The 14,228-nt window shown below is 43.8% G+C and overlaps 1 protein-coding gene across 1 annotated transcript in view; it reads right to left on the reverse strand.

The window, feature by feature from the left end:
- Positions 1-1,695: 1,695 nt before the first annotated feature.
- The window catches only part of KDR (kinase insert domain receptor), a 43,147-nt gene continuing 30,614 nt past the window's right edge, over positions 1,696-14,228 (reverse strand). Inside the window, exons 23-30 of the mRNA XM_077848047.1 lie at positions 12,857-12,979; positions 12,600-12,711; positions 12,281-12,380; positions 11,770-11,875; positions 10,581-10,732; positions 5,739-5,838; positions 5,141-5,226; positions 1,696-3,400 (exon numbers count right to left, since the gene is read on the reverse strand). Of these exons, the coding sequence (XP_077704173.1) occupies positions 3,178-3,400; positions 5,141-5,226; positions 5,739-5,838; positions 10,581-10,732; positions 11,770-11,875; positions 12,281-12,380; positions 12,600-12,711; positions 12,857-12,979 (1,002 nt within the window). The 3' untranslated portion in view covers positions 1,696-3,177. The remainder of the gene's footprint in view (positions 3,401-5,140; positions 5,227-5,738; positions 5,839-10,580; positions 10,733-11,769; positions 11,876-12,280; positions 12,381-12,599; positions 12,712-12,856; positions 12,980-14,228) is intronic.

The raw sequence follows: 14,228 nt of genomic DNA on the forward strand, positions 1-14,228 counted from the left end.
TAAAGGAAGAGGACGGAGGCCAGGAGCAAAAGGGAGGGGGTGGCCTCACCTCAAACACACCAAATGCCTCCAATTAAAGCTCTGAAAATAAGACCATGCAGGAAGCACTTTCAAAAGCCACAAAGTTCTCTTCAACACAAGGGCAAATGAGGAGAGAAAAGGAGCTAAGAACAAGGAGCATGGACGACAGAAGAGAGAGGAAGGAGAGAGCCAAACCTCACCCCCTAATCATTCTGCCTGAGGTGCTGAAAGTATTTCTTTATAAAGTGTGAAGTTTCAGCTGAATCCAAATTCCCAGCATTGGAGACAGTGCCAGGGGCCGCTTATGAGAAACAAAATCTCTTTTTTCCTAAAATGAGGAAATTCTGTTTTCCTATGAAGGCGTCTCTATCTTGAACCACCTAGACTCTTCTTCCATTCATTTACTGGATGACACTGTCATAACAGGAATAGAGGAGGTCAGGCCTGACCAATGGTTATAACAATGTTATAACAATGTCTATCAGAGCCCCTAACCCAAGAATCCTGGCCAGCAGCCCACATCTGTAAGCGCTGCCCCAGGAATCGCGCACGCCCAGGGCCACTCTCTCCTCCATCATAATACTGTACAGAATGTCTCAATGAGATGATAGGGATGGAAAATGGTGCCATGCGTTATTCCTCCAACCATGGAGGGAAAGAGGTGTATTTAATTAAGACTACTCGCTGTGATCGACAACTACTTGAAGAAAACAACGCCAGATTCCTACCTCACTCCATATACAAAAATAAATGCCAAATAGATTTAAGCATAATAAGAACATTTCGAATTTATTTTAGAACTGAGAAAACTTTCTCCACTAAGATTTAGAAACCCAGAAGTCATAAAAAAATGACAAGTATGTTTGAGAGGCTTAGTCAGTTGAGCATCCAACTCTTGATTTCGGCTCAAGTCATGATCTTGGTGTCATGGGATCAAACCCCATTTGGGGCTTCACACTCAGCAGCAACCTGCTTGAAATTTTCTCCCTCTCCCTCTGCCCCTCTCCCTGCTCATGGGCTCTAAAATAAATAAATAAATGAAATCTTTTAATAAACGATAGGTATACTTGACTATATAAATATTGCAACACTTGTATAAAAAAATACCACGAAGAGTAGGGCCACTCCTGGGTGCCAGTGATCTTTAGTGATCACTGAATCACTGGAAATGGTAATGTTGCGTCTGATGTTCTGACACTCTTGAGTATAGAGTCATCATTGAAAACCACAAGTATGTTCCATCTGTCTCGGGAATCTCTCGCCCTCTGATTTTAAGGGTTGGCAATAGTCACAGCCACAGGATTGACTGGAGGGCCACAGATACTGTGGGAGTACTTCTATCTCTCAGTCCCTGTTTTCAGAATCTCAAAGGTGCTCAGAATATAATGAGAGTCCACATGTGAGTGAATTATTGGTGCAAAAAAAAGAGGAAAGGGAGAAGCAGCTACACCTCAAGTCAGAAGTACTTTCCCTCAAAATAGTCGTATTTTTTTTTTACTAAGCATGCATTTATTGGTTTAAAAAAGTATAAACTGCGAAAATATATTTTATAGGAAGAATAAGGAAACAATTCAAAATGAAAAGCCACGTGGTAGTTGTGTCTGATTTCCCCTCCTCCACTTTAGAAGTGAGAGAAATGATAAGAACAGAAATGCAGCCTTGCAAAGGGACTCATTTAAGTTTTTCCATTTTTTTTTTAATAAAATGGCATCAACTGCTGAAAGCATTACGGCCTTTGTTATGCTACATAATACTGATATAAAATGTGAATAGTACAAAGTTCATCATATATAATATAAGGTTTTAATATATTACATTTGTTTCTACATAAACAGACTATAAATATATGTGCCATAGCATGTTTTACAGTCATGGTTCCCAGCATCTCACACTATGGTACCAAATGGAAAATACATTTTCTTTTTTAAAAAGGAAAGAACAAGGGCAGAAACCAGTAGAAATAGCTTTACGTGTTAAAAGTCTAAATAATAGAATAGATGTTGTTAAAACTTTGGCTATAAAATAATTTTGAAATCTGGCTAACAGTCCTTCAGAGAGTGAACAGACCAAATCAGCTTTTACTAGAGTGTAGAGGCCAAATTACTAAGATACTGATGGATTGGGGTGAAGAGAGGGGGAAGGTTCAGGGAAGGGAGAAGGAACCAAAGAGTAAAATCCTTCCTGAAGCTTTGACACCACAGCTTGATACGGAACCTACTGCATTCAGGCTCAGACATATATCACATCAGGACAGATATGTGGGTATTCACCCAGAAGACACCAGAAGCTGGTTTATACAATCAGAACTCTTCAACACGACAGGGAGCCTCCGTCTGAATGTCCTTTCTTTATGGTGCTCTGAATAAAGGATCGGCCTGGGAGACAAGGAGCCAGAGCTGCATCATTTCCTTCCTGGGGCTTGGCCAGGAGACGCGTAAGAGTCCGGAAGGCACTCTCATTAGGAGTCGGAAACAGCCCAAGGAGCTCTCATTTAGCCCAACCGGGAAGAGCACGCAACCTTCTAAAACCAGTAACCTCATCTGAAGCCCTTTACATTTCCTCACAGACCCCATGCCCACCTCCACAACGGCCAACACAATGCATCCGCAGGCTCCAGCGTGCTCTCAGAGCAAGCCAACGTCTTCCTTTCTGTCAATCCAAACCCCACACGTAAGACTTGGCTCAGGACCCATATCCCAAACAAAGGATCTTGGGTGGACTCGGCCCTAAAGGTCTTTCCCATTTTCAACACCTAAAGCACTTGCATTGCCCAGTTTATCTTCTGGTTTTACAGAGAGGTGTCAACTCCCCAGGTGTTGCCACTTCATGGACAGATGCAGCCATTTCTTGAACTCCTTTTGTTATAACCCACGGGGAGACCCACAGTCAGGGGCATCAGACACGCTTTTAAATGCATACACAGAAGGCCAACACTGGTAGAAAGCACAAACACATTCTTGAGTCACAAACATCTTCTCAGGAAATGCCTAGGGGACTGGCTCCCTGCAGTCTGAGGTCCCTTTTTTTTTTTTTTTTTTTTTTTTTGAAATGAAAATCAAATGTGGCTACTTCCTAGTGATGGAAAGAACGACACTTGAAAATCTGAGCAGCACCTCTCATGTGATTTCCAGGAGTGGGGGACGTGGGAGCCTCCTTTTAAACAGGAGGAGAGCTCAATGTGGGCCCAGAGTCAGGCTGGAGAATCTGGGCTGCACTGCCAGCCTGTGGTCCAATCTCCATCAGCTTTAAAAGTTCGGCCTCCTCGCTGGAGTACACAGTGGTATCCGTGTCATCGGAGTGATAGCCGGACTGGTAGCCACTCGTTTGGTTAGAGCCTTCGGATGCCACAGACTCCTTGCTCTTGCTGGGCATCAGTCCACTGCAGAAGAAAGGACAACCAGATGAGTTGGTGGAGGGAAGGCAAGTCTTCCCCTCTTACCCTAAACCCATTCCTGACCCCATGTGGGCTGTAATCTCCCCAGAGACACCAGCCCCTATCTCTCCCACTTGTTAATCAACGTATCAGGTTTGCTCAGACCATGTCTATTTTCAGGTACTAGCATGAGCTCGCAGTTGCAGATAAGTCCTCTCATTCAGGTCCAAGTCTTTCAAGCCTGTGATGAGATGAAAGGCAGTTCTCTGGAGTTACGCAAAGGCTCCGACGGATGGAGCATTTTTATGGCGTGGAAGATTGACAGGTTTGTATACAGTGATAGGAGCCAAGGGGACTCTTGGACGATGTGAAAGGAAATTGGGATGTTCTGAGTCCGAGGCTGCTTGCCTCACTGTGTCCACTGGGGATTACACGGCATGTGTGCAGTGTTAATAAAGTTCTTGAGCAATTTTAAACTTGAATATGTTGAAGCGTGTGTGCAATCAAGCCTGACTGTCAAAAACTGCTTTTTGCTCATCAAAGCCACATTCTTTGGAAGGACCGAGGGCCTGGATCACTCAGCAGCAACTAGAGAATGTTTTCAACGGTGTGGAATCATGACAGACCATAATTATGTCACAGCCTAAAAGTGTAGGCTGTGCCGACCTAAAACTTTAGGATTTACAGTTTCTCAAGCCAGTCTGAGGTGTGAGGTTTTCCCCTTAATACGTGTTTTATCAAGTTATTTGTGTTAAAAACTACAAAAGGATATCATTAACTCTATGTCCATATACAGTTTAAAAGTCATTTCAAATGACTAGAAACATGATTTTTCTTTCACTCCAGCCTCAATAAAACGAGTTTAGTATCTCAAACAATGGCATGGTACCTGGCACATAGTCACTGCTGAATAAATATATTTTTAAATCAATGAATGAAACCTATGATAGGCTCTACCCATTTCTCACTTTAGGTCTAAAGCAAATGATAAAAGTGTTTGTTTTAATGGCTCATTTTGATTCTTTTTTCTTTACATGAACATCCCTCAACAACCCATGGGTGTTCCCACTTTACATAATAGTTTGGTTACAAGCACATCAAAGTCTTCTCAATTCTCACCTAGAGTGAGCTCCCTAGCAAATAAATAACTGCTCTTCATCTTGCTATTTTTATAGAGATTTTCATTTATTTGTTAGGTTAAAAGCAAATATATCTATTCAAAACAAGATTCCTACAGAACCACCTGGAGGAAATCATATTCACAACCAAATTTAATATTTTTCCCACAAGGAAGCCAATAATAATAATAAGCCACATAATTCAGCCAATAACGTTGAAGTATCTCAAATAAATAGATGTGGGCTTATTTACGCATCAGACTTCTAAAGACAGATGTGCTCATTTAGGTACAGGTTTGAAAACTCTTCAGAGTCCACAAAGATTTTAATCACTTCAATTCGAGGGATTATATCCAATGACCTTTGTTATCCAGCCAGCGCCATACAAACCACTGACCATACAAACATAAAAATTCCCTGGTATTCATAAATGCTCATAAGAACTGACCAAAGCCCCTAATTAATTTCAGATTCTTTTTCAGATGTGCCACGTAATTTGTTTGATTAGTTTTAGTTCTTTATCAGTTCAGTTGATACAAAAAGGGAAAACCGCATCGACATTGAAAGTTCTAAGTTCCTTCTGAAAATTCCTATCGACATTTGTCTTTTCTATTTGGCTGAGCCTTACCTAAAAGATGGAGCTAATTTGGTTCTGTCTTCCAGGGTTTTCAGCTCTTCTGAGGCAAGGACCATACCACTGTCCGTCTGGTTGTCCTTTTTAAGAGACAAGGAGATGGCATGGTTGATTGAGTGTGCACACTGACCAACTACTTAATTAAAATGATTTCTTAACCCATCTATCAGACAGTATGCTCCCAGTGTTCCACAGAGGGAGGCAAAGATATCGTAGCCAGAAACTGTGCCAGCTACAGGGAGAAACAACTGCTTCCTAGTAGTAAACCCAGCCCTAGAAGAGAAGAAGAATTTAGGAAGAAGCAGCTGAGGAGACCTTTTGCCATCCTTCTTTTCACAACGATACCATTTACACTTGAGTGGAACTGGGCATGAAGCTAGACCATCTAGAACATTGGACCAGAGGCTGTCCTTATGGAAAAACCAATGGGAGGGGGGCGGGGGGCTACTGATCAGTTCCATCTCCATAATGACCCCATGACACATACCTTTGTAATGAGGCTCCAAGACTCTAATGCTTAGGCTAATATTTATCTAGCTAATATTTCATCCTTTGTGTTATTTTAAAGACTATTTTTAAAAGATGTACTTACATCTGGGATTACTTTTACTTCTGGTTCTTCCAATGGGATATCTTCAAATGTTTTTACACTCACGGGCCGGCTCTTTCGCTTACTGTTCTGCAGATACTGGCTGCAAAAGAACCAATATTTATATTTGGGTGGTGGTATATTTGGCTGCAGAGACCAAAAGTGATACCTGAGTTCATTATCTTTCAACCACAAGTTTAATAGCAACCTTCAAAACATCCTTTGGAAAAAGAAAAAAACAAAACAAAAATCTTTCTCTGCTAGCACACAGTGGAGGCTTCATTTCCTGTGAGGGCCTATTTAAAAGTATAATCTAAGTGAGGGACCTCGATGAGCTCCTGTTCCTTTGAATCCTACTTCTGAGGGCCGGGGCTGGACTACAGACAACATCAGCAAACTAAGTAATCAGCTGCCTTCTGCCTGGTTTCCTGATTGCCTGAGAATCCTCCACTGGGCTCTCGACATATTACAGTGTTACACATCTTCCTGGCCACCTCCAGGAAAGTTTTTCTAGAGAATGCCCGCAGAGCAACCATTCAGTGAAAGATGGCCAGAGGAAACACCTGCAGATCTCACTGGATCTCACCTGGGTTCTGTAAAAGACACTGAACCCAGCAGGATCTGGAGACAACCTCCTCCTTCTGCATGTAATAGAGGCTTAGTGTGTGTGTGCATGTATAGGGGGAGCTGAGTCTCACAATCTCCTATTTTCTGCCCACAGAACTGCTGGTCTTGGGAAAAGGCAGTGGTTCAAGAGTCATGAGATGTTCTATTTCAAAGTCCATCACTGACTACACAAACTTGGGAAAGTCATGAATATTTCCATGCCTCTGTTGCCTCGTCTTTAAAATGTGTTGGCAATAGCTTTCTCTCCCTCACTCACAGAGGTATCTGGAGGATGAATGATGTGGGTGGCAAGGGTTCTTAGAAAGAATGACGCTCTATCAGCTAAAGCTTGTTTTCCTCCCTTGAAGGTACCCATGTCCTTCAGGAGTTCAAAGAATAGGACTTGTTAGACAACATATCATCTGTTTCCTGGGGGTGCCAGCTTTGGATGAATTTGATTATGTAAAAAGCACCAACAGCCCAAGTGGCAAGAAGGGAAGTCCTTTTCACAAGGGACAGCAAATTCACTCTCCATGCGTATTTCAGCATATTTCTCCACAGGCAGGCTTTTGGGCATGTTACATGTTCCTGTGTTTTCTGTGACCAAGTGGGGTGAGGACACACTGAAGCCAAAGGAGGAGAATAGAAATTGAGTCTCCCTGCCCTGACCCAGGAGGCTGATTCCTCCCCTTTACAGAGAGGAGAAAATGATGTTCCCCAGTGACATCCTCACTCAAGAAACTCCACAAGAAAGAAGACCCAATATATAAAGAGACAGAGAAAAGCCCACTTCTCCTGAGTGCAGTCCCTAAAAGTGGCTGTCGCTAAAACCTATTGGTACCACAGTTAATCATTCATTGATTCAATCACTCAGGAATCCTTTACTGAGAATCTAGGACGTGCCAGGCACTGTGCTAAATGCTCCTCAACCATTGCTTCATAGCATCTTCAGAAATGGTATCCGTAGGGGTGGGTATTACTATCTCAACTTCAGAAGAGGAAACCGAGACATAGAAAGGTTAAGGAACTTGCCCCAAGTCACATAACTAGACTCTTTGGGTCATGAGAAGCCAGTGAAGAACCCGAAGCATGACACTGGCAAAGTCGGATGTGCCCTTTAGAGAGATGGCTCGGGGTAGAGGAAGGTGAAATTGGCAGTGAGACCACTCAGGGGGGCTCTTTTTCATGTCTCTAGGAGAAAGAAGGGCACCCTGCCCAAGAGAGGTGATGCCCACAGGGTTTGGAGAAGTAGACAGATTCCAGAGATATACAGCAGATAGAATCAACCAGAGGGGCTGAACCTGGGCAATAATGTGGCTGCCTTGGAGTAAAGAGTTGAGGAAGCTCCGACTTAGGACAGAAATGCCTAGGACTGGGATTCGAAATTGGCCTTCAGATGGTAAAGGCCATTGTTTTCCTGCCCTACTCCACAGTGACTCCCTTGGGAAAATATCAGAAAGGGAAAAGTAGAAGAGAACAATGGACATGATGGTTCAAGTCCTTATTAAGCACCTACTGTGTGTACAGCACTGTTCTCTCCCACGCAGGCACTGACTGTGCGGTGGGACCAGCACGGGGGAGAAGACAGAAGGAGGAGAATGGACAGTTTCACTTCCAGCAGTCCTATCACAGCCAAATTCAGGAACATCTAGCCAGGGGGCTGTCCCAGACATCCATCCACAAGGAGCACTTAATCATCACCAGCAATTAACCAAAATGAAGAAAAATGGTGTGTGCCAAAACCTTTCTCTGGGAGAGAAAAGAAATCTTTGATAAGCTGCTTGGAGTGGGAGGTGAAACTCCCCGGGGGGAAATGATGGAGTCACCACAGATGGTCCCCAAACTGCCCTCAAAGAAAGATGAGTCCAATTAATACGTGTTTTCTTGCAGAAAGCATGCAAACTTGGGGCCAGAGCTAATCCACAGGGGAAATTAGAGACAAAGCTGAGTCTAGACACTAGCGATCTGTCCCGTTCACCTTTCCCCCCCACATCTCTTGACCTCTTCTCTAAATAAATGTTGAACAAATACTTTTAAATAATTTAAAGGGGCAACAAATCATGAGGTTGATGCCCACTGTGATGTCTCCGTCCAGCTCTATTTATGACGCAATGAGATTAAAAACTATAAAGAGGAAGCAAATGAGAAAGACTCATCAGCTTTTCTACCTGACTGGAGATGGGGAAAGAACAGAATGAGTCTGCTGAGAAGCACCTCAGCCTCATCTCTGGTCTCCCCAGGGAAGCAGAGAGCCTCCAAAAGAGAGCCTCCAAATGAGGTGTGCCATGTGCAGATGCCTCAATTCTGCATTTCCTTTAACCCAGATAATTAAAATGTGATGGCTGGAGTCTTGTTTTTATAAAAGGAAAAAGGGTGGCAGGGGGTTAAGCCAGTGGGGGAGGGGTGAAGACAAAAGATTCCAATTTCCATTTTATTTTTCAAATTATGGCTGGATAAAAGAGAAACAGGACTGGAAAGACCAATACGAAAATCGTAGCCAGAAAATAGGAGCCAGGCCTATGTTCAGAGTGTGGTGTCACATTTGTCCATGCTTCTGGGGATAAATGTTAGCAGCCCTGATTCAGATCCAACATTGCACTTGGCACTTCCATTACACAAACATGACTTCATCGACTCTCGGCACCATATGCAAAACGTCCAAGCGAGCCAAGAGACTGCCGCTCGGGCCCTCCCTCCACCTGGTCACAAAAAACCCAAGGCATAGAGTTCGCGATCCAATGGCTTGCTGATAAAGAAGGCAGTGGTGCTGCAGGAATAATTACCAACCAGAAGGCCAGCCGAGCTTGAAGTAGGGGGTTTTTAACATGAGAGTGGAACTAACTGGGCTTTCAGTTCATTGACGTCTCTGTCTGAGGGCCCCTCCTTGGTGTGGCAGTAAACAGGACTGAGAGAGGTATGGGAGGAACCAGATTCGTCATAGGGATGTGATTTTAAGCAGCTTGCATAATAGCTATCCTGTATGGGGTGCTGTCTAGGTGCCGGGCACATGAGAAATACATTATACCATGCAATTCTCAAAATAATCATTTTGAAACACCAGCGTCTTCACCTGGGTCCCAGTGAAGATGTCCAGGTCACTAAGAGACAGACTTAGTAATCCAACCAGTTCTGTTGGACACTGAAACCTGGATCTTTAACCACAATTATTTATTTTTGCCAAGTGACAGCTCTGAGCCTCACGTCCACCATCTACATCAAGAAAGATAATAGTTTTCCTACCTTGCCTAACACTGAGAGTTATCGTGTAGGCAAAATCTGATAACAGAAGGAAAAGTTCTTTGAGAAACACTCAAAGCACTTGGCATAAATGTAATGGGCAGTTTACTTGTTGGCTTCCACCCACTCCAGCAGTGTTCCTGCCACTCTATGGAACCGTCCAGGGGGCCCCCTGGCCCGCCACCTGGCAGTCTGGCTAACCTAGAGCTCCATACCCTTCCCTGCAGCCACGGCACAGTCAAGTGGGCAGGCTGGACCCTGCTGCTCCAGGGCTCTAGTTACAGGAGGAAAACACCCCCAAAAAGTGGGAAAAGAAACAAAGCAAAGAAGCCCCAGGCTTAGTAAAAGGCAATTTTAATATCATATTGTAGAAACCGTATCAGCTCTATCCTCAGACACAGGTGCTGGGAGAGAGAAAAAAGAAAGCTGCCTTCAGACCCCCTTTACAAACCAGGAGAGGACAGCAGTGCATGTGTTTTAAATAAGTCCAGAAGTCCCATTATGCAAATAAAATGCTGAACATCAGACTGGGGAGGGGCTGCCGAAGATGTGCTGTCCAGTCCAATTCGGGACACATCTCCATGGCATACTGCATCCTAGCCAGCGAGGCGTAAGTGTGTTTTCATATATGCATAAAACTCTTCCTTCCTGAATCTTTCCTAAGCCACTTAATTCACATTAATAAAAGAGTACATGGGGATAATTTAAATACAGATGTCTATATAAAATTGGTCTCTTTTTCTGGAGATTAACGAACTATGGCATCCCAGCTATTTGCAGCTGCAGGGCTTGGGATTCTAAAGGAAGGGCTATGGCAGCAATGTGGACCACAGATGGAAAGAAAACTCACCTACCCTGGCCCTCCTCAAGGAGCACTTCCTGTGATAGCAGCCTCAGGGCTAAGGTTAAATGTGGAAGTGAGATGGCAGCCTTCCTTCCAGCCCTTTCCCAAATGACCTTGAAGTGCCCCGTCCCCCTGGGGATGTTGACCATATACAGTACCTGATTCCTGCTGTGTTGTCATAATGGAATTTGGGGTCACACACTTCCTCTTCCTCCATACAGGAAACAGGTGAGGTAGGCAGAGAGAGTCCAGAATCCTCTTCCATGCTCAAAGTCTCTGATATGGGGAGAACAATGTAGTCTTTGCCATCCTGAAACAACAAACACGGAGTGCTTATTGTTATGGCTCCAGCCCCGCAAGAGGCTTTTCATGAAAAAACAAAGGCCAGGGGGGCTTCTTGGTTATGAGGTATGTGGCTTTCAAAGCTATGTAGAACGTTCGGACATTAAAAAATGGGTCGTCCAAAACAAAAGGGCACTTGAAAGGGGTGCGTATATGGAAGTATGTTGAAAGAGTTAATATAAAAACAAGAGGAGTAAGGGGGCCACAGAGAACAAAGCAGGCTGTGGCCAGAGACGTAGCAACAGAGCGCGGAGAGCTGAGAGATAATTTCTTCACAAAGCCCTACCTACATGAGCCAGTCTTTCAAAGGGCATATCATCCAATTTTAGCCACTACATTTCAAGGCAATGGAAAATCTGATGACAGTCTAGAGAAAAGCAATAAATGCGCAGGAAAATGGGTCTTCTGAGAAAAGGTTGCACAATTTAACATTATTTCATCAAGAGAAAGAAAGAAAGGGCAATTTGATACCCTTAAGCGTTTGAAAGGTTTACTGATAAAAACAGATTTGACCCATTGTCCCCCACCTGTTCAAAAGAAAAGCAGGAGGAAATTGGCTTCCATTCATGGTAGTAAGAGGCCATTGACTGGAGATTAAATAACTTTCTAATGGTAAAGGTTATAATTCTAAAATCCTCCAGTGAAAGTTATGGGGGCCTGGGATTTCACTGAGGAAAAAGCCATCCATTTTGCAGGGTTCAGATGTGGTTTTGCCCAGACGGTGTATTAAGAATTCCATCCATTGTTGATAGTCTGTGGATCGACTAAATTTTTATTTGTTTGCTTGTTTTACTTTAGAAGAGCATCTGAAGACAACAAAAAGATACATCAGGAGGAAAGAGTGATCTGGCCTTAGGTTATGGATTAGGATCTCATCTCTCTAGAAGCGTAGGCAGATAGTTTTAAAAAAGCATTATTGCTTAGATCTACAAGAATATGGTGGCCATGGGAAGGCCTAGAGAGGAAGAAGCCCTTGTGGACGGGTCTTGGATGGAGATCACAAACCTGCTGAGCATTAGCCTGTAGCAGATTTCCCAAATGTTCCACCAACTCGGAAAACGTGGGTCTCTGATTGGGTTCCCCATGCCAGCAGTCAAGCATGGTCTGGTACCTAGAGAAGCAAAACACTAATGTCATTAACTGCCTCCTCCTTCCTCAGCTGATGCTGAAAATAGGCACTTGAGTGAGTAAACACTTATGAGAAGTTCACCACGAGCCCAGATGCTAAATAGTAATACAACGCCATATAAAACACCGGGCCCTATACTTTGGAGCATCAAGTATGTAGAGAAAATGTTAGAAATCAACACCTAATAAAAACTATCTGCTTGGTATAGATAAAGTGCTGTTGTTTCAAGAAGAGATGATTCTCTGCTTGGGATTATCAAGGAAGACTTCCAGGGAGTCGTAGCACACAGACCGGGCCATAAAAGAGGTCTGTATCATGAAACATCTTCTGGGCAGGGAGAACTTTTATGAGCAAAGAAAGGATAGAAAGATATTTTTAAAGCCTTACATTTCTGGTGTGGTATAATCAGGGGCCCTCATTCTGGTGCCTTCTTTCAATCGCCTACAAAATTCTTCATCAATCTTTACTCCAGGATATGGAGAAGCACCTAGAATCAAACAGGAATGGGACATTATCTGATTTGATTCTTTCATCTTGGAAACTCTCATTCTTGAACATGATCATTAAAAAAAAAAAAAATCCAAAGCTTCCAAGTAACTTTCACCACAGAAAGGTGGAACACGGGAGAGGAAAAGGCGCACTGGGTCCACTGACTTATGTCACTCTGTTTGGAGTATGGATGGAGGGACAAAACCAAGTGACTTACCTAAGGAAAATATTTCCCAGAGCAAGACACCAAAAGACCACACATCACTCTGAATTGTGTACACTCTGTCAAAAATCGTCTCTGGAGCCATCCATTTCAAAGGGAGGCGAGCCTAAGAGGGTACAAGACAAGGAATCAGAACCCAACTTAGCACGCCTCTGAAGAAGAAACTTCCTTTTGTTCTCAATGTAGGTCCTGAAGCTTGCAAAGAGGAATTTGGATTCTGCAACTTAACAGGGTTCATCTTAGAAACTTACGTCTCCTTTTCTGACATAATCTGGGTCTTTATAAATATCCCGGGCCAAGCCAAAGTCACAGATCTTAACCACGTTCTTCTCCGACAAGAGGATGTTTCGTGCCGCCAGGTCCCTGTGGATACACTGCAAAAAAAGAATCATGTGTGCGTTCGGGCCCTCGGCATAGCTGATGATTTCTGCATCTGTTGTGACCTCAGGCTTTAAAAAAGCCCATCAGAAAAACCAACTGATTAACATGTGCTGGGCTAATATCTTTCATCAACACTTCAAGAAAAAAATTTTTTAAAAAATCTGACTTTTGTTGAGACACACATCTGCTTATTCCATAAAAAGGCCCCAGACTTGGGAGTTAAATGATTAAGTTAGAGTATGGTGATGGAGTCATAAATAGACTTCTCTTAGACACAATTAGGAACGTGTTTCTGGTCACATCCACACATCCCTTTTGCCTGGCACCATATATGGTTAAAACCTGCTATTCAGGGAGGCCCCAGAATGGTGGTTATTTCTAATGAACGCACAGAAACCAGGAACAAGGGGTGCTTTTGGGTTTGGTGCCCTTTGTTGGTTTCCCAGTTCCATATGGGACCGAAACTGACCAGCTCTGAGAAACCATCCCCCGCGGTGCTCATCCTGTTTTCAAAGTGTTGGGTTATCCTAAGGGTCTATGACAGAGATTTCTCGCTGGCCCAGTTGGTTGTCTAATGCACTACAAAGGAGAACCGAATTCCCCTGGCTTTCTCTCCACTCTTTTCTGGTCCTCAGTTTCTCTCTTCTTGGTATCTTCCATCCTCATCCAACTTCCTACCTACTGAGCAGCTTTAGCTCCACCTGGTAGAACTGTAAGGGCATAAGAGTCTCCGGGAGCACGTATAAATGAACGAAAGGCTCAGAGAATTCTGAAACCAGGCAGGAGTGACCAGAGGAGGCATTGCTGACCACCCCACCCCTTGCCTCTGTGTAGCACCTCCCTTTGAAAGAGGCATATTCAAAAGCACACTGTCAAGCATGACTGAGCAACACAGGAGATTCCAAAACCAGACATCCCCCCTACCTTTCTGCCGGCCAAAGGGCTTCTTGGGTTAGCCCAACAACCGGGTGCTATTCAAGAAACCAGGTGGTAGATATGAGGGAAATTAACGGGTCCCCACCCCATTCCCTTTGCAGTCAAGAGACACCCTGACTAAACAGCAGGCTCTGGCCTCTAAAAAATAATAATAAAATAAAACCAGACTCTCCAAGAAGGGCCAAGGGCCTTTCCCCATGGGAAAATCCCATAAGACCACCCCTCTCTCGTTTCCCCTTGGGATAAAGAGCTCCCCGGCAGAAACATCTGAGATCCTGAAGCTCTGAAAGCTGTGCTTTAAGCTTC

This window comes from Canis aureus, chromosome 14 (genome assembly GCF_053574225.1).
Source record: "Canis aureus isolate CA01 chromosome 14, VMU_Caureus_v.1.0, whole genome shotgun sequence".
Lineage (NCBI taxonomy): Eukaryota > Metazoa > Chordata > Mammalia > Carnivora > Canidae > Canis > Canis aureus.